General features: G+C 37.4%; 1 protein-coding gene across 1 annotated transcript in view; it reads left to right on the top strand.

Annotated features, from left to right (window-relative positions):
- Window positions 1-20,822, top strand: part of fbxw7 (F-box and WD repeat domain containing 7) — a 177,781-nt gene that overhangs the window by 59,728 nt on the left and 97,231 nt on the right. The window contains exon 4 of the mRNA XM_048197725.1: window positions 17,537-18,277. Within this exon, the coding sequence (XP_048053682.1) occupies window positions 17,606-18,277 (672 nt within the window). The 5' untranslated portion in view covers window positions 17,537-17,605. The remainder of the gene's footprint in view (window positions 1-17,536; window positions 18,278-20,822) is intronic.

The raw sequence follows: 20,822 nt of genomic DNA, 5'->3' as shown, positions 1-20,822 counted from the left end.
ACATTTCTCTTTTTGAAAGAATAATCGTGATTAATAATCGTGATTTATAATTTTGAGCAAAATAATCGTGATTATCAGTTTAACCATTATCGTGCAGCTCTAATGCCACACATTCACCACATGGAAGTACTTAAAGGGTTCATCCAAAATTTAAAATTGTCATCATTTACTCACCATCATGTTAAGTCAAACCCATACAACTTTTTTGTTTATCTTCGAAACAAAAATGTAGATATTTTTAACCCTTAAATGCACAAAAGTTTCGCCAATCATTCTTGCATATTCGGGTCTTTAGCGATCTATATCTAACACGGATGGATCTCTACCTGTCGCGATAATATAAAACTCCTCTGATATTAGAATAACAATTACAAAAGAACTGAAATAAAGCATATTTTGTTACCTTTTGGAACTTGGAAGAGTTCAGTTTGAGCAGATGTTTTATGCCTTCATCACTGTCCTCGTCAGAGCTCATTTCCCAGTATCAGCAAATGAACATGTTTGAGATTGTGAACGAGTCCATTTGCGATCTCAAACATATTCTCAAAACTATCATTTTCGACATCTTCAAAATCAATACTTTGATCGCTGATAGCTTCACCAGATCCACCATCAAGTGATAGTGACAGTCATATTTGATTGCGTACAGTACTTGTTCTGCAGTAAATCACTGAGCCATTTAATATTTTGCTAATGATACTTCCTATTCTTTCATTTTCTGTCTGAATGAAACATCTTCATCATTGTGTATCAGATATTGCCACATTATGCAATAAAGGTGAATTGCACTTATTCTGTCATCAAAGAGTCAATTATTGTTGTGCAGAAAAAAATATACATACACTGATACACACCTCGGGTCGTTAGCGACCAATAACAATTTTTACCAATAATGAATGGGAAAACGGGCATTCTATTATAATATTTTATTTTTTTTCCCCTTATTGTTTATAATTAATTGATTGAGGAATACTAAAAAGGTTGATGTCTAACTTTTAAAGGTGCCCTAGATTCAAAAATTGAATTTACCTCGGCATAGTTAAATAACAAGAGTTCAGTACATGGAAAAGACATACAGTGAGTCTCAAACTCCATTGTTTCCTCCTCCTTATATAAATCACATTTGTTTAAAAGACCTCAGAAGAACAGGCGAATCTCAACATAATATCAACTGTTACATAACAGTCAGGGTGTATGCCCCCAATATTTGCATATGCCAGCCCATGATTGAGGCATTACACAAGGGCAGCCAGTATTAATGTCTGGATGAAAGGCATTAGACAAGGGCAGAACGTCTTGATGTGCACAGATGAATCAACAGACTAGGTAAGCAAGCAAGGACAATAGCAAAAAATGGCAGATGGAGCAATAATAACTGACATGATATCATGATATTTTTAGTGATATTTGTAAATTGTCTTTCTAAATGTTTCGTTAGCATGTTGCTAATGTACTGTTAAATGTGGTTAAAGTTAGGGATGCACCGATCCGCCTTTTTCACTTCCGATACCGATCCCGATACCTGGGATTCAGTATCGGCCGATATCGATCCGATTCGATCTTCAAGTAATAAGAAAAGCGCTAAATTACCTAATAAACTGTATGCCTCACTTAGGGCTGTGACGGTCGGCATGACAACCGCGCCACCGCGGTCGTGGAGTGTCACCGGCGGTAGTGTGGCATGTATATAATATATAATCTCAAAGGTCGGGTTAACCGAGAATTTTCCGTCATTGTTGGAATTTTTTTTTTAGCAGTGACGGAAAAAATCTGCAGCCTGTCCGTCATTTTGACAGATTACTGAGGCTGATGTAACTTGCAACTGTAATTCCCACCCCTGTCCAGTAGGTGGCGAGCGCGCTCCAGTGTGGTAGCAGAGCGCGAGTTCAGTCTCCAGAACAAAATGAAAACGATGCCTTTGATTACACACACCCAGTTTGTCCATTTTATTATATTATAATACTTATGCTTACATAATTAAAGTTTCTAATCCGTTTTGTTTTAAATAGTTTGTTTTATTTTTCTTGCTGCTGACTATAAGTTTATGGTCAATGAATAGCTTTTCCAACGTGACATTGTTTACAACACTGATTGAACTGACGTGATACAGATTTCAGTAAGCTACTGCAACTTTCAACATATTTTTTGATTTTCATTCATGTTTATTTCCTTCTGTAAAGTAGTAAAGAAGAGATGATCGCGTTCACTCACGATCCTCAAAAAAGTGTTGAGATGAGATGAAAGATGAAAACTGAAAGTGACGCAGACGAACTTTTTTTTCATAATACTTTCTTTTCATAATACTTTCTTTTCATACTATAAATAAATGCATAGCCTGCCTAGGCCTATTTGTTTATCCTATAAGTTTGTGAATACATATGAAAATGTGGATGAAATCAGAAGCTATTAAATGTCTTATAATTAAAATATAAAAATTAAAATGATGCAGCAACATGTGATAGATAGGACAGAACAAAAAAAAAATGCTATTGAACAATCTTTCATTGCGCAAAAGTATCATAATATGAACGGCTCCCATACAGAGCCGCACAAAGCGCTTATGCGCATCCCGTGTGCAGAATGATGCGCTTGAAGCATCATGGAGTCGCAGCGCTCCGCAGTGAAAAGTTCAAAGCACAAAGTTAAGATATATTGATGGGTATTGTATTACCGGTATCTTGATTTAAGTATAATAATAGAAACATTGATTCATCTTGGAGAGAGTTTCATTGTGTTGACTGTCATAACCGAACGTGACATGCAGTCTGAATGCTGAATGGAGAATGACTGACAGCCGCAGCGGAGGGAGGCATTTACGTGAACTTTAACAACTAAAATATTTATCTGTACCTCAAATTAAACTATGGAATAGCTTTAGAACACTTGGAATATAGTGCACAGAAATTTTATGGTGCTTTTTAATGTTTTTGTGCATTTTGTGGAGCCTAACAATCACAGAATAGTACACGCACAGTATCGGATTTGGATCGGTCCCGTCCGGCCGATACCCGATCCGGCAAAAATGGCAGTATCGGAGCCGATACCGATCAGATCGGTGCATCCCTAGTTAAAGTTACCATCGTTTCTTACTGTATTCACGGAGACGAGCCGTCGCTATTTTCATTATTAAACACTTGCAGTCTGTATAATTCATAAACACATCTTCATTCTTTATAAATCTCTCCAACAGTGTAGCATTAGCCGTTAGCCATGGAGCATAGCCTCAAACTCATTCAGAATCAATGTAAACATCAAAATAAACACACTGTACTTACGCGATTAGACATGCTGCATGACGAACAATTTGTAAAGATCCATTTTGAGGGTTATATTAGCTGTTTGAACTTTTTTTTTGTTGTTTAAGGCAAGCGCGAGCTCTTGGGGCGTGGAGCACGGGATTTAAAGGGCCACACATCCTGAATCGGCTCATTTCCAATTATGCCCCAAAATAGGCAGTTAAAAAATGAATTAAAAAAAAATCTATGGGGTATTTTGAGCTGAAACTTCACAGACACATTCAGGGGACACCTTAGACTTATATTACATCTTTTAAAAAAAAAAGTTCTAGGGCACCTTTAAAAAATGAATGAGTAGGAGGGCAGTGAATGACATTCCGTGTCGATAAAGACTCCGAGGTATGCATTTAAGGGTTAATGAACCTTAATAGATTTCACATTCATATATAGTGTACCATATCAAACAAACCTTATTGGCACTTGTACATCAAGCGAACACGTTCGAGCTTCCATTTGCCATATTTCAGGTGTCTATGATTGTGTGTTCATCAATGTTTGTGTATAATAAATCTGTTCATAATATAAACCAATCGTGTCTCCTCAGATGACTTGGTTTGTGTTTTGAACATAAACAAAAGTCTTACAGGTTTAGGTGAACTATCCTTTCAAATGTTCTATTTACCAAGAATTTTTCTCTCAATTCTCCATGTTCTTTCATGTTTGAGTTTCAAATTTGACAAGTGTTTCTTTTAAACATGTGGACTTTAAATAATTTAAGTCTAAAGAAATTTCGTAAAGCCATCTGTATCCTAGTGCACTCCTAAACGTTGACAGAATTCACTTATGTAGTTTTAGTCTTTTTATTCTGGGAAATGGACCAAACGTACTGTAGTTAAATGCCGTTTGATTGGATGAAAATCTGTCTAGTGCAGGATAAGTCATACAAATGTTTGGTCAGTTTTCCCAGAAGAGAAGGGCTGTACGTTTTAAGTATCTGCTAAAAGTGAATTTTAATAAACTTTTTGAAGTACAGTAACATTTAGATGGCTTGATTGCTAAGATGGGCTAAAAGCCACAACTCCAATTTTGGTTTCATGGGATATTTAATGACTCTGATGCTTGTAGTCTGGTGCTTTTTTTTTTTTTTTTTGTGACCACATGATTTCCACTGGTTTATGTTCTCCCCATCTATGTCTCATTTATTTCCACCACCATCAGTGAATGCAAAGTAGAATAGTTCTATGAAAATCCTTGTAACTATAGAGTTGATTCAATGCCAGCATGTTCTGTGAAACCGATTTCTGTCTGCTTGGCTGTCTGCCTGTTCTTTTGGAGAGGTACTCTGGATTATCAATGGTACTAAGGCTTGTGTTTCAATCCTGACAGAGCCAGCATAGAGTAGCCCTTTGCAGTACTTCAACTGCACATCTGTGTCTTTTGTTCAGGGATATCAGAGCTTGGTGCAATGGTCTGCCAAAGCCATGCAGACGCATCCACAACAGCACATGGTTGCTGGCTGGGCACATATTGCCTAAGTACTTAAATACAAAAAAGACACAGGCTCACAGGCTTCTAGACACAGGCTCTTTGGCTAAGTGACTGGCGCAAGCTTTTAGTCAATACCACGGCCCTTTTTTTTTTTAAGCCTCTGCAAAAATGTTGAAAGTAATGCTTGAGTCAATAAATGAGCTGCATGTAGGTGAGACAACTGGTGACGTTGCACTCGGCTGAACACTCAAGGCTGTCTGGGATAGTTTCAGATCCTTAGGTAATATTAATGTTTTAAGCACATATGATTAATTATTATTCGCTTGCTGAGTAGGTTCAGCTTGCTTGTTTTTAAAGTGAAAGGCAGTTGTAAATATTTGCGTTGACTGCTCAAAGGTTGTATGGGTCAGTCTGAATTTTTCGTTAGAGCGCATGTCTTAGCTGAACAGTGAATTGATTTGGAGACAGGAGCACTGTTTCAAATCTCTCAAGTTTTTATCTTTTATCTGCTCATTACCAGTGGAATTTTGGAAGGAGGCATGGGAGGCTGTGCCTTCTCCAAAAATATTGGCTGCGAAAAATAATTGATAGTACAAAAAGAAAACATGTAATGAAATATAAGTGAAATATAATGTCAAATAGCATATCTTTTCACTTGATCTTTTGCATTCTCATAGGGGTCCTAAACTGGTGTGAATTTGAATGATGGTCAGCAATGTGGAGCCTCTGTCTCTGATTGCTCTACTGGTCCATGGCCCACAAACCAGCTTAGTTAACACAAGATTAATCACAAACATTAATTCCAAATCAATTTATGTTCTTGTGATTCTAACTATTAAATTTGAATGCAAGCTAAAGTGTTGCTGAAATAAACCAAAAACTTATCAGGGGGCCATTTTTAATTATGATCACTCTGCTCATTTAAACAAACCTGCTCACAGACAGAATTTTTTGACAACCCTTTTGCTTGGATAGAAGCTGCATCTGCAGCGATTACATCAGTTAATTTTTGGTATGTTGGTTATTAGATAGAAAAAATGTAATTTTTATTAATAATAATAAGATTTTTTTTTTTTTTTTTTTTTTGGGAAAATTTATTATTGCTGAAGATACTGGTAAATCCTGAGAAGTGTTTGCTTTCTCTTCATGATTTACAAATTAAAATTGCAGGAGCTGGCAGTTCATTTTTAATACCAGCCTGAGCCTGACAGACACGTTAACATGATCTGCACACATTGCCTGTGGGACACAAATTTATTGCACTGAATTCCTTTGTTGCTGTGAATGGCATCCTATGTACTTAACACTTTCTTTGTGTATCTAAGAGAGGTTTTTCTGCTGACTATGAAAACATTGCTCTTGGGACACCTAAAATTACCTAGAAAGTAAAGCTGCGTTTCCACCACAGGAACTTTACTCAGGAACTAGGAACTTTGGGGTAGTACTCGGTGTGTTTCGACCGCAGGAACCAGGGTCTAAATGAAGTTCCAGGTAAAAAAAATCCTCCTCAGAAAGTACCTGCTCGCTAGGTAGTACTTTTTCAAAGTTCCGGAATTTTCGGGGGTGGGACTTGGGTGCTGAACATGCTGATTGGTTGAGTTCACGCAACATTTTGATTGGTTGACTCCACGCAGGATTTTATTTCAACATCGTTGAAGTCTGTTGCGGTGCGTACAGTAAGAGTGGTTTGCTATTTGATTCAACAATGGAGTTTACTGATGGACTGACGATGAGGTTCAGGCTTTATTAAGCTTATATGCGGAGGACGAAATCCAGCGGGAACTGGAAAATCACATGCAGTCCTACGTCACTGGACTATTTATGGACATTTATGATGTTACTTTAATTACTTATGGACTGCATGACTTCACAATTTCCTGTGGAGTTTTTTTTTTTTTTTTTTGTGACCAATCTACTAATTAAAATTTGGTTGACTAAGCCTCTTCTCATCAACTAACGTTTTAGGGAGCAGTCCTATACAGTTGCATCCACTAAGCAGTTGAATATGTGGAAGCGAAATAACAAAATTAAAGTTTACAATAATGACTGATTCATATCTAATAGTGTTGTCAAAAGTACCGACCGTACTGTATGTAATGACATACAGTTAGTTTCAAACACCATTGTTTCCTCCTCCTTATATAAATCTCATTTGTTTAAAAGACCTCCGAAGAACAGGCGAATCTCAACATAACACAGACTGTTACGTAACAGTCGAGATCATTAATATGCACGCCCCCAATATTTGCATATGCCAGCTCATGTTCAAGGCATTACACAAGGGCAGGACGTCTGGATCTGTGCACGGCTAAATCATCAGACTAGGTAAGCAAGCAAGGACAATAGCGAAAAATGTCAGATGGAGCAATAATAACTGACATGATCCATGATATCATGATATTTTTAGTGATATTTGTAAATTGTCTTTTTAAATGTTTCGTTAGCATGTTGCTAATGTACTGTTAAATTGTGGTTAAAGTTAACATCGTTTCTTACTGTATTCACGGAGACAAGACTGTCGTTATTTTCATTTTTTAAACACTTGCAGTCTGTATAATTCATAAACCCATCTTCATTCTTTATAAATCTCTCCAACAGTGTGTAATGTTAGCTTTAGCCTTGGAGCATAGCCTCAAACTCATTCAGAATCAAATGTAAACATCCAAATAAATACCATACTTACGCGATTAGACATGCTGCGTGACGAACACTTAAAGATCCATTTTGAGGGTTATATTAGCTGTGTGCACTTTGTTTATGCGGTTTAAGGCAAGCGCGAGCTCCGGGGGCGGGGAGCACGAGAATTTAAAGGGGCCGCAGCCTGAATCAGCGCATATTTAATGATGCCTCAAAATAGGCAGTTAAAAAATGAATAAAAAAAAATCTATGGGGTATTTTGAGCTGAAACTTCACAGACACATTCAGGGGACACCTTAGAATTATATTACATCTTTTGAAAACACGTTCTACAGCACCTTTATGTCACTGATCAGATAATTTTTCGGATCAGCACACAAAAAAAATTAATTGGGGGGTGGAGGGTAACTTTGCAATTATTACTTAGCCCACTTTAACTACTCCGATACCACAGCAGAAACTACTAGCCTAACTAATACATTATTAAAGGCAAGTGAACAGACTGTAAAAAGAACAAATACTGTACACCAATTAAAAGCATAGATAAATACAACATAAAGTTACAAATAAAGTATAAGGTCTAACTGTAGTATTAATTTTCTAGACAGAAATGTAATAATTAAATGTAAAATGACACTGTTCACTGTATAAATTTAATATAGATTATTCTTTGTTAAAGCTGTTGATTTACATGACCGACAACAGCAGGTATTTATAGGTTGCTGTCACTTTAAGAGTAAGACCCCATGCATGCACACATCCAATAGATACACATCCGAATTCTAACCTCGTTCAATTAAGACATAACCGAATGTTTTTACGAGAATACTTGCCGAGAGGGGTATTTTGACTGACATAATACGTGTATGTGTCCATCCAAGTGCATTGAGGACGTGAAAGAGAAATCAATTTGGAGTTTGCGAGCTCTGAAACGCGCCTTTCTCTCTCTCTGTGCGTGCGAGCCTTGCGTCTGCGCACAGATAACAGCGTGGCGTGTGATACTGAATTAAATCCTCTTTTGCCACTTCTAGCGCTGGAATGGTTTTATATCTATTTAATGTGTAAAATGGCAAGACAAAACACATGCAAATGATAACCTTTCACTCTATTGCAGTTAAACTTGCAATTGATCTGTGAATCACATGCGTGCCGGACCGTGGGGCTTGGTCCGTACGGATCACAGATCAACAACTATCCGTTTAACCACTAGTAGCCAATCACAGACATATCTGATGAGTGCGTGAACACAAAGGCCAATCAGGTGTTTACGAATCCGCTCAACAGCGCTAAAAGCATCATTTTTTTATTTTTTTATTTCAGTACCTACTTGGTATCGCGGTCAGTACTTTTGACAACACTAATATGTAATATCAACTGATATCAATAAATAATAATAATTTTTAAAAAATCACTGACCAATAACTGACATGGTCATGGTATGTATTGCCATCATCACTAAACTCACCAAGCAGCAACATCACTGCTCCATCTAACCGTTTTGCCAGCCAGTAGCTCTTTTTTCAATGACCTTGTCCTCTTTTTATGAATGAGGACTGTTTTCCCTTCAGGGCCTTGAGTCATTGTACCACAGTAGAGCTGTATTTACACCTGTCCGTGTCTCTGTCCTTTAGCTGATTTTACCTCTCCATTCTATGATGCCTGGAGGCGAGGTGGGGACATGGACAAAAGAATAACATGTTTGTGCATATGGAATGGTCTCGGGTATTAGCTTTATGAGATTTTTGGATTGTAAAAGCTTTAGTTGTTCAAATAAAAATAAATATAAAAGATGACAAACTAGTTTTCAGATGCACTAAGTTGACATTTTGAAATACTAGCTTAAGCTAGTTAAATCCTAGTGATGACAGCTGGTATTTAATGAACCAAAAGAAATCTAAAATCTTTTCTTTCAATAAAGAAACACATTTTTCCTTGTTTGGTTTTGCTTATGCACCTCCTTGCTTTCTCCTTTCCTACTTCCTGCCATCCAATATAGGATGCCCGATAGCCAATATAATGCTGAATAAATAATGCACAAATTTCAATGATAGCAAAAGAGATGTATATAAACTTGCAGAAATTAAAAGAAAACATTTTGCCTTCTATCACAGGCTCTTTGTAGAATTCAAATCTGATAAAGAAGACCGGTAAATGCATCTGAATTGCATACTACATTTGCTGAGATGTGAAGTTGTGTAGTATAAATGCAATCTGAACAGACTACATCTGTCATTTTGTCACTGCTTTGCTTCTGTGCCGTTCACAACTCCTTTCTAGAGTCCATTGGTTTCATGCTTCAGAATCTTGGCGGAAGTAATAGGTCATCCATGTATTTCGCCTGTTGTTTTATGAATACTATGATTTTGGACATTTCACACAGTTTTTCACCTGCATTATATGAGGGAAGTTTGCATATTCAGATGCAGGGCAAGTCTTAATCGACATGGTCATCACCTCAATATAATACGATTAATTGACCTCATATTTCAGTCTATCACTGTTCCTTACTTCCTACTTCCTTCAGTTAGTCTCTTCCTTCCTTCCTTAATAAACATACTACAGTAGCACAGAGCAAAATGTGTTTGGTTTCTGCATAGGAGATATGTTGAGGTTTTCCAGTATGATGCTCAGGCAGTTCAGCTATTCATTGCCTGTCGATGGATAGTCTTTTCAGCCTGTTCTGCCTGGCCACCAAGGTCACAGAAACTGTCTTTTCCCACAAACCATTTTTCTCTAACAAACCGATTCCCCCATTCTTGCTGTAACTAAACTACAACCCTTTAGAAATACCGAATGATGCTTCTAATAAGGTTTTCCAGCACAGGTTGTAGATATTTACCCAAATTTATGTTTGTTTGTTTGTTTGTTTGTTTTTTTGTGTGTGTGTTTCCGTCTTTCAAATGGGATTGTCCCATTTTGCAAATTATTCTGCTGCTAACGGAACAAGAGGAATTGGACAGTTTTGGGTGAATGAGTGATTTGTGAAACCAGGTGATGTGTTTTCCTGTGATTTGGCTTGGTTCTTATCATAAAGACCCATCCAGATACCTTCGAGGTTAATAAAAATAACCCTCTCTTTTCCTGTTCATTCATAATGTTTCCTGTAACTGAGGCGTCCAAGAGGAGATGACAGTCGGGCAGCTTTGTAGGAAATGACATTGTAAAACCAATAATACCGCTACTCTCTCCTCCTCCCTTTCACCTCCTTTTAAAACATTTTCTCTGAGAGGATGTGCCAAAACCCATTTTGGCTTTACCTTCCTCTCAGCCCCTTTAGATGTAGATAAATGACCTGCTGCAGAAGTGTACACAGTGGTAATAACTAAAGAAATGATGCACCTCACTCCCTTATCAGACTGCTCGCCTACGCCAGCCTGGCCGCATTCCCTGGGAGCCAAGCCAAATGCTTCTCTTTAAGGCAATGCTTCCATTTTTCCATATCAGAGCGTATGTCTGGAAAGCAATACTTTATAAACCTTCTGGAGTTTTCCCTCTGTCATCGCATAAGCTGTACTGTATTCATTAGTCATGTAAATGTTGGTTTGTTTTGAAACCATTTTGCTTGCTTTTGATGCAAGAATTTGATGAATTTGTTAGACTTGTTTGCTTCAAGTCTTTCTCTAGTTCCCTTGGATTACACTTACCACTGAGTTCAAACCAGGAACTTGGGTTATTTTGTGGTGGTGAAAACACCCAGCCTGAGTCATTCAGATGTTTTCTCAAGTGATTTGAGGGTCAATGACAAATGAGAGTGTCAACAGTAAAGAAAGGGAAAAAAGAGCTTTTAAAAACCTAGTTCAAAACACATGTACCAAGTTCTTAGAAATGAACTCTTTATATTATTTATGTTGGTTTCATATGGTTTTAATAAACTTTTATACTGATGCTTTAAAGTTCACCCAAAAATGAAATTTCTGTCTTTTAATTACTCACCCTCATGCTGTTCCACACCCGTAAGACCTTAGTTCACCTTCTGAACACAATAAGATATTTTGATGAAATCCGTTTTTTGTTTTTATATCTTCTATGGAAAGCAACAAAATTACCACATTCAATGTCCATAAAAGTAGTAAAAACATTTTTAAAATAGTCAACATGACTACAGTGATTCAACCTTAATGTAATGAAGTGACAAAAATACTTTGTGCACAAAAACAAAACAAAAATAACGACTTTATTCAACAATTTTTCCTCTTCCGTGACAATCTGTTGTGCAGTTGCCGCAGTGCTGTGTTTCCGTGTTTACACCTGAATGTCAGCTCATTATTGGCTGGCTCCTGTGTCAGCATCACACGCATGCCTCGTGCTGCTTACGCGAAGAGGCGTCAGCCAATACCGAGCCAGCGTTCGGACGTAGAACCTGGAAGCTGCAACGAAAATAGCATAGCAGAGTAGAGACGGGGAGAGACGAATTTGTTGAATAAAGCCACTGTAGTCATGTTGACTATTATAAAGAAGTTTTTACTACTTTTCTGGACATTGAATATGGTAATTTCGTTGCTTTCAATGGAGGATAAAAAAAACCCTCTTGAATTGTTCCCAAGATGAACAAAGGTCTTATGGGTGTGTAATGACATGAGAGCGTATTTATGTATATGTATCATAATTAATGACAGAATTTTTTTTTTTTGGGGTGAACTAACCCTTTAAATGCTCAAGCTTAAAGGTGCCATCGAATTGAAAATTGAATTTACCTCGGCATAGTTGAATAACAAGAGTTCAGTACATGGAAAAGACATACAGTGAGTCTCAAACTCCATTGTTTCCTCCTTCTTATATAAATCTCATTTGTTTAAAAGACCTCCGAAGAACAGGCGAATCTCAACATAACACCGACTGTCGGTGTACGCCCCCAATATTTGCATATGCCAGCTCATGTTCAAGCCATTAGACAAGGGCAGAACATCTGGATGTGCACAGCTGAATCATCAGACTAGGTACGCAAACAAGAACAATAGCGAAAAATGGCAGATGGAGCAATAATAACTGACATGATCTATGATATCATGATATTTTTAGTGATATTGTTGCTATTTTCATTTTTAAACACTTGCAGTCTGTATAATGCATAAACACAACTTCATTCTTTATAAATTTCTCCAACAGTGTGTAATGTTAGCTTTAGCCATGGAGCATAGCCTCAAACTCCATTCAGAATCAAATGTAAACATCCAAATAAATACCATACTTAAGCGATTAGACATTTTGAGGGTTATATTAGCTGTGTAAACTTTGTTTATGCACTGTTTAAGGCAAGCGCGAGCTCCGTGGGCGGAGAGCGTGAGCATTTAAAGGGGCCGCAGCCTAAATCGGCTCATATTTAATGATGCCCCAAAATAGGCAGTTAAAAAATGTAAAAAAAAAAATCTATGGGGTATTTTGAGCTGAAACTTCACAGACACATTCAGGGGACGCCTTAGACTTATATTACATTTTTTAAAAAGACGTTCTACGGCACCTTTAAGTGGGTTCTGACTGGATGTTTTGATTGTTCATTAGCTGGAAAAATTTCTTTTTCTCTAATTTCTACATTTCTATATTTTATTTTTGACTTTATTCCCTCCACCCCCTCCGAAATATGTTAACATTTATTTTAATTCAGCTGTTAAAAACATGTTCATCAAATTTCATTTTCAGTACAAATAAATAAATAAATTAGATTTCGTCCATCTGGCCAAAAATGAGGATCCTGTCATTGACCCTGGAATATCTTTCTAATAATGATTTATTACTAAGATGCCGACCAGTCTGTATCTAGAATTTCTAAGTGACCTTCAGCACCCCACTCTACTGATGACAGAACATAGACTTACTCATCTGTCTTCAAAATGCAGAAACCTACGGCAAGAGGAGATGGGAGCAGCCTTCTGTGTGAAACGTACTAAACCAAATTACTGTTGTTAAGGCAGTTTTCATACACTTTAACAGTCTCGCCCTCAATGCAAATGAGGCTTAATGTAATCGTGTGTGCGTGTTGCCGGTTAGATTGCAGTACTGTCCCTTGATCGCACACTGGTTCAGTTGTGCAGTCTAACAGCACTAATTGTGTTCTGTGTCTAATGCAGTTTCACGAATAGACCAGCATGCAGGACATGAATACTAACAGGAAGCCCAGCACCTTCAAGACACAGAACAGCCCACTTCACCAGGCACAGGCGCTTTGTTTTGAACTGGCATGCATCTACACTTTGCTAAGTAATTGCTTTTTAGCACGTTGATAAACTAACTAAGTTTCAGTTTAATCCTCAGAGGATGGACAGGTTTTTTTTCTTATAGAGCTCACCTTGTTCAGCCTCTGTATAGAAAGGGAAATTGAAATGTCTATTTGAAGTTCATCTCCACATAATTATTTTCCAATTGAATCTTGGCTGATTCTGCTCTGATCTTCCCTGTTATAAAGGAAATGATTCAGTAATCAAAAGCTCATCTAATCAGATGCTTTAAACAGTTTTAAATTGCCCTGAGATCTCTGCCTTCATATATATGCTGTGATTAGACTCAAATTCAGACCTCTGAGAGAAGTAAATGCATAGATCTGATGGATGAAAAATATAGCACTACTGGATTCTTGTGACAAAGTTTAGCAAGCTAGAATGGTTCTGTTAGCCCCTGCTGGTAGGTGCAGTAATAAAACCATCTGGACTCAAAAACATGTTGCTAAATTGACAATCATTCATGAGTTAGTATATATTCTGATAATATATTAAATATTTCTTGCTAATGTTTACTAGTGCCTGACATGACTGATTGATCAGTGCAAACAGTATGATTCCCGGAAGAATGAATCTTTTTTTGAACCAATACTGTACAGTGAGAATTTTTTTTGTGCATTTATTATGTATTCTTTTTTAAAATCTCATAATTTGCCAACAGACTGCTGAGGGCAATAAATGCTATAAAGGCTTGTTTGCACTAAGAATGCACTATGACTATATTAGCATCCACATCAACAGACAATAACGTTGTTTTATTGTAAGCGCACGGTGCAGTTATGGTGCCTGCCGCTTGTATGGATTCTAATTGGCTGGCAAAGTTTTTAGCGTTCATCAGCCGGAATAAAACATTCTGAAAGTGACTCAACAATGTCGTGTCTGTGTTGCTGTCATTATAGTTGTGGGGTGGACTTCCCTATTCTCATAGAATTAAAGGTGCCATAGAATTTAAAATTGAATTTACCTTGGCACAGTTGAATAACAAGAGTTCAGTACATGGAAATGACATACAGTGAGTCTCAAACACTATTTTTTCCTCCTTATGTAAATCTCATTTGTTTAAAAGACCGTTGGTTTATTAATATGTACGCCCCCAATATTTGCATATGCCAGCCCATGTTCAAGGCATTAGACAAGGGCAGGACGTCTGGATCTGTGCACAGCTGAATCATCAGACTAGGTAAGCAAGCAAGGACAATAGCGAAAAATGGCAGATGGAGCAATAATAACTGACATGATCCATGACATCATGATATTTTTAGTGATATTGTCTTTCTAAATGTTTCGTTAGCATGTTGCTAATGTACTGTTAAATGTGGTTAAAGTTACCATCGTTTCTTACTGTATTCACGGAGACAAGAGCCGTCGCCATTTTAATTATTAAACACTTGCAGTCTGTATAATGCATAAACACATCTTCATTCTTTATAAATCTCTGCAACAGTGTGTAATGTTAGCTTTAGCCACGGAGCACAGCCTCAAACTCATTCAGAATCAAATGTAAACATCCAAATAAATACTATACTCACATGATCCCATGCATGCAGCATGCATGACAAACATTTTGTAAAGATCCATTTGAGGGTTATATTAGCTGTGAGAACTTTGTTTATGCACTGTTTCATAGTCGAGAGCTTGGGGGGCAGGGAGCGCGAGGATTTAAAGGGGCCACAGCCTGAATCGGCGCATATTTAATGATGCCCCAAAATTAAATGTGCAGTTTAAAAAAATTAATTAAAAAAAAAAATCTATGGGGTATTTTGAGCTGAAACTTCAGACACATTCAGGGGACACCTTAGACTTATATTACATCTTGTGAAAAAAAAAAAAAAAAAAAGTTCTAGGGCACCTTTAAAATAATTCAACTTTTATAGTTATAGTTTGACTCTTTTTATAGTAATGATTTATGGATATGACCACTTGTTACAAAAATAAACACTGAGAATTTAGTTTTAATGTCACAGATACCCTCTTTATGGTGCTGAGGTCTTGTTAAATATCTTATTTGCGTACACAACAACATTCATGCAGTCAGTCAGTCTCATCTCTTATCGTCTAGGCCCATCTGTGCACTCCATTATCTTAATCAGGTCTCTATCAAACTCACGTGCTCTCACACTCCTGGTTGGATTACACAGCTCATCCCTGTTTTCACTTGTACCGTTATCTACCATTTTGCTGGCTTCTCTTTCTGCGGCGGTTTAATATGGATTTTTTTTCCTGCTCTTATGGTCCATTTTTTAAAATCTTGCCCAGCTATTATTTCAGTATACCTAAAACGACATGCTGCAAAACAAAAGCAAAAACACGGTACAGAGCAAATTACAGTTCTGCCAAAGAGCCAGAAACTCACTCACACTGGTGAGCCATCCATACTGTAACACAATGTTATTGTGTATATCCTGCTGCAGACATGTGGTATATGTCTGGATTCTAAACCCTTGTAACATGAACTGCACTTATTTGGCACTGATGCCCTCTGCTGGTAATTTATGGTCATCAGTGATTGTATTTGATCTGTTGTAGGAGTCATTGGAGTTTCTATTATCTAAATTCTTCTTGAATTGAATAGAATCTGTGTTAAACAAGACTTTTTGTATAGACTTGGTGTCTGTTTGGTCTGTGATTGGTCTGTAATCTTCCTCCACATAGTTGTTGTATTAATTATCCAAACACATTCTAATTGACTGAGATAAAATAAAGTTTAAAGTCTAAGTTTTTTTTTTTTTTTTTTTTTTTTTTTGTTGAAGAAAGGCTCACCAAGGCTGCCAAAATTATTTAATGAAAAGTACAGTTAAACAGTAATATTGTGAAATATTATTGCTAATTGTTTTCAATATGTTGTAAAATGCGATTTATTCATTAGTGTCACATGATTCTTCAGAAATCATTCAAATATGTTGATTTGGTGCTCAAACATTTCTTATCTCAGTTGAAAACAGTTGGGCTGCTTAAAATCAAAGACTATAGATATAGAAAGACAGTTCACTCCTGTTACTTGTGAATGGGAGAAACTGCAACCCGCAAAATGGCGGAATACGTCCCGCCTTCTAAGTAAATGAGCCAATCGCTGATTGATAAAGTCATTGCATCACTGCAGCTGCCTAGAAGCTCTGGTTTCCATAGAAATCAGAGACTTGTGCTTAGGACTGCGCATTGGCTCATCTAACCTGAAAAATGAGCTATTTGAGCATAAGAAACATTTTATGGGACAGTTCATGTCAGATTTTGTTGCTGATTTGAAATGTTATTTAATTGTGAGTTCGCCAAGCAGTTTTTGAGATTTCAGGATTCCCCCATTCAAATAGAAAGGACTTGGTCTTGGATGCCTGAAATATGGCCGCTGAGTGAACAGACTTTTCTCAGCAGTTTTATGACAAAGGAGTATTTTGTAACATTCTTTTCTTTTTTTACTGACACTTTGATCAATTTAATGTGTCATCTGGACCCCAATCTTTTGAATGGTATTTCATATGTGTGTATTATTTTACAGTACATGTACTCAAACATGCATGTTTTAGCATTATTAGATTCTAGATTGTAGCATTTAACTAAAAATAAAGTTTTTAATGAAGACAGTAGAATTGAAAGGGAACAGAGTAAAAGTTTGAATGACTGAATGAAACTCATTGTTTGTTTGCATGTGTTGAAGTGATACTGTTGCTGTGGTTTCCAGGCCAAGCCTAGTGTAGATGATCAACTGCCAAGCAGGAGAGGTGTGCCCATTGTTTGAGGGATCCTCATATTGCATCTTTCCTAGCATAGATGCAAATGTCTATTGTTTTATTTCACAGGCATGAATAAAAGAATGACTTACCCACTTTCAGCACGCTCTGGATACAAACAGGAGAAATAGGCGTTTCTTTTGTTTTGTGTAACCATCCCAAACAAATGCCTTTTATTGCCTTTTTATGTTGATTTCATGGTGACTTTAACCATTTTCTGTCTCCATCTCTTTTTCAGAATGCCAAGTCCTTGTCCTCCTCAGACAGCCTAGCGAAGGTGCAGGAGGTAGCAAGCTGGCTTTTGGAAATGAACCAGGATCTGCTGTCGGGGGGCAGCGGCAGCAGGGCGGCCCAGCAGCAGAGGCCGGGGGCAGGTAACAGCACCTCCGGCCACACACCCCAGCCCCAGGTGGAGCACGTCAACCAGGTGCTGGAGGAGCAGGAGCAGGAGGCGCAACAACAGAGAAGAGAACCGGGCGAGGAGGAAGAGGGCAGACGAGAGCGGCCGAGGGAAGGAGAGGAGGAGCCATGGCCTTCCGGAGGCGAGCCAGTGGAGGAAGGACGGAGGAGCGAGGTGAACGGAGCCGAGAAGGGCGCCCAGTGGATGTGGGAGCAGGAGCAGCGGCGGCGGCGAAGACGGCATCGTGACGAAGAGGAGGAGAACGAGGAGGAGGATAATAACAACGCCGGAAGGGATGGGCAGGCCGGGTCGGGACTTCGTTCAGAGGAAGACGACGACCGGCCGGAGGAAGAGGAGAATGGTGACGAGGAGGAAATGGACCAGGACAGCGATGAGTTTGAGTTTGAACATTCAGAAGACAGTGGGAGGGAAGAGGAGGAGGAGGCTGAAGAGGAGGAAGAAGGAGAGGATGGCCTCCTCTCTCCCTCCCTCAGGACCAGTGTGTCGGACCCTAATGATAACACGGACCAGTCCTCTGGACGACAGCACCAAAGCTCAACCTCTGTCTCAAAGAATAAGGTAAGCGACTGAAGTTCACTTTCTCAATTGGTCCTTAAAGTTCAAATGGAAATGTTCTTGTGATTAAGTCTTAATGTAGTGAGATGTATCTAATGTGGGCAGAGGGCTTCTGTAATCATGGTGTTCCCTCTACTGGTCGTTTTTGGCTTTACATCAGATTAACAATCATCTTGTTGTGAGAATTGATTTTATGGTGTGATGAACTCATTCATAACCCGAACATCACATCCCTGACCGAATGAAGGAATATGCTTTCAAACAAAGGTTGGTTTGCTGATATCATGTCAAGTATTGGATTGTATTGAATGTGCTCAGGTGCACCTGGATTAGCTTGATGTTTTTCATTTTAAAACTAAATTGCTCCTTTTGTTCTCACATTCTTGGATCACTTGGCTGATGGAAGTTAAAGCAGGGATTCCCTCCCCCACCCCCACCCCATCTGAACCCCTTTCAGATGACATTAAGTTAATATTTTAATTATTTAACACACATATTCACATGTTCATGGTTATCTGATGACAATTAATGCTCTAGTTGACATGTAAGTAAACAAATAAAATATTTAAACTTTCTTATTTTGTTTGATTTTAAAATGATTTATTTACAGTATTAGGCTGCACAGTTTAGTCCATATTTTTGTCATATCACAGTTTAAATTACCCTATGAGATAAACATGTATGCTGTGTCCCAGTTCGCCTACTAATACTATGCCCTAAAAGTATGTTCTATTTTTGTGAAGGAAAAAGTACATACATTTGAGTGTGTAGCAGAAGAGTATGCAAGCTTTGGGACTACTTCGTCATAATTGCGTCTTTAACGGACACTCTGTCGCTTGGTTACGTGCAACCTGTAACCATTTAAACTTCCCTGTCAATCATCTTGTCACAGCTAAAATCCTCCACATTCAATTAAATTTAATTTCCTACCATTTCAGAGAAAAATGTAGTCGCACGCTGATCTGCCAGTCCATGGTCTTTCATGTGGAGAACTCTCCTCATGTTTGCATAATGATACATTTAAAAGTTAACGACTAAACGCATCGTTATAAAAGATCATAATGCTGTTGCATATGAAATATAATGTGGATAACATTTAATACATATTTTTTGTCAGGTTTTACAGTACAGTTCAAAAGTTTGGAACCATTTTTAATGTTTTTAAAAAGTTTCGTCTGCTCACCAAGGCTACATTTATTTAATTAAAAGTACAGTAAAAAACAGTAATATTGTGAAATATTATTACAATTTAAAATAACTGTTTTCTATTTGAATATATTTCACAAAGTAATTTATTCCTGTGATGCAAAGCTGAATTTTCAGCATCGTTACTCCAGTCTTCAGTGTCACATGATCCTTCAGAAATCATTCTAATATGCTGATCTGCTGCTCAAGAAACATTTAATGTGTACAATTGCACAAAATATTTGTGTACAATATTTTTTTTCAGGATTATTTGATGAATAGAAAGTTCAAAAGAACAGTGTTTATCTGAAATCTAATCTTTTGTAACATTATAAATGTCTTTACTGCCACTTTTGATTGATTTAATGCATCCTTGCTGAATAAAAGTATTCATTTCTTTAATTTCTTTCTTCAAAAAAATAAAAATTCTTACTGACCCCAAACTTTTGAACGGTAGTGTATAATGCTACAGAAGCTTTATATTTCAGATAAATGCTGTTCTTTTGAACTTTCTATTCATCAAGGAATCCTGAAAAAAAAAAAAAGTACACAACTGTTTTCAACATTGAAAATAATCATAAATGTTTATTGAGCAGCAAATCAGCATATTAGAATGATTTCTGAAGGATCATGTGACACTGAAGACTGGAGTAACAATGCTGAAAATTCAGCTTTGCATCACAGGAATAAATTACTTTGTCAAATATATTTAAATAGTACACAGTTATTTTAAATTGTAATAATATTTCACAATATTACTGTTTTTTACTGTATTTTTAATTAAATAAATGTAGCCTTGGTGAGCAGACGAAACTTCTTTTAAAAACATAGTGGTTCCAAACTTTTGAACTGTACTGTATACTGATTATTAATCACTCAAACTCCATTATCTTAGCAGCTCAGCTTAACCATCGGTCTCACACATCCATCATGTTTGTATATTTTTTTTTTTTTTTACACTTTTTATTTGTGTATGTAGTTCTAATCAAATACTCGTCCACTGGGTGGTTGCGGGCAATATTAGCCGTTAAGAGTGTGCACGGATCTGCACTTCGGATTCTAAGCGGAAAAAGTAGACTATCCGGGTATCTTTGGAATACATGTCCATGTATGGAGTTTTTACTGTGAACTGAGCCGCTCCAATACACTGGATCATGAGCTGCTTACGTGTAAATCATACTATCATACTAAATCGCGTTTTGATTATAACAGGAAGCCATATTGTCATTTTTAGCTTTATTTTGGTTACTTGTGCAGCCATTTTTATTCATTTTAATTTGACTTTTTAAAAATAAGTATTAGCTTTTCATCAACTCTCAAATCCCCTGCTGTTCCCTCACAAACCCCCAGTTTGGAAAGTTAA

Source organism: Megalobrama amblycephala, linkage group LG7 (genome assembly GCF_018812025.1).
Source record: "Megalobrama amblycephala isolate DHTTF-2021 linkage group LG7, ASM1881202v1, whole genome shotgun sequence".
Classification (NCBI taxonomy): domain Eukaryota; kingdom Metazoa; phylum Chordata; class Actinopteri; order Cypriniformes; family Xenocyprididae; genus Megalobrama; species Megalobrama amblycephala.
The sequence above is the reverse complement of the archived record's forward strand: the minus strand, read 5'-3'. Positions and strand labels throughout refer to the sequence as shown.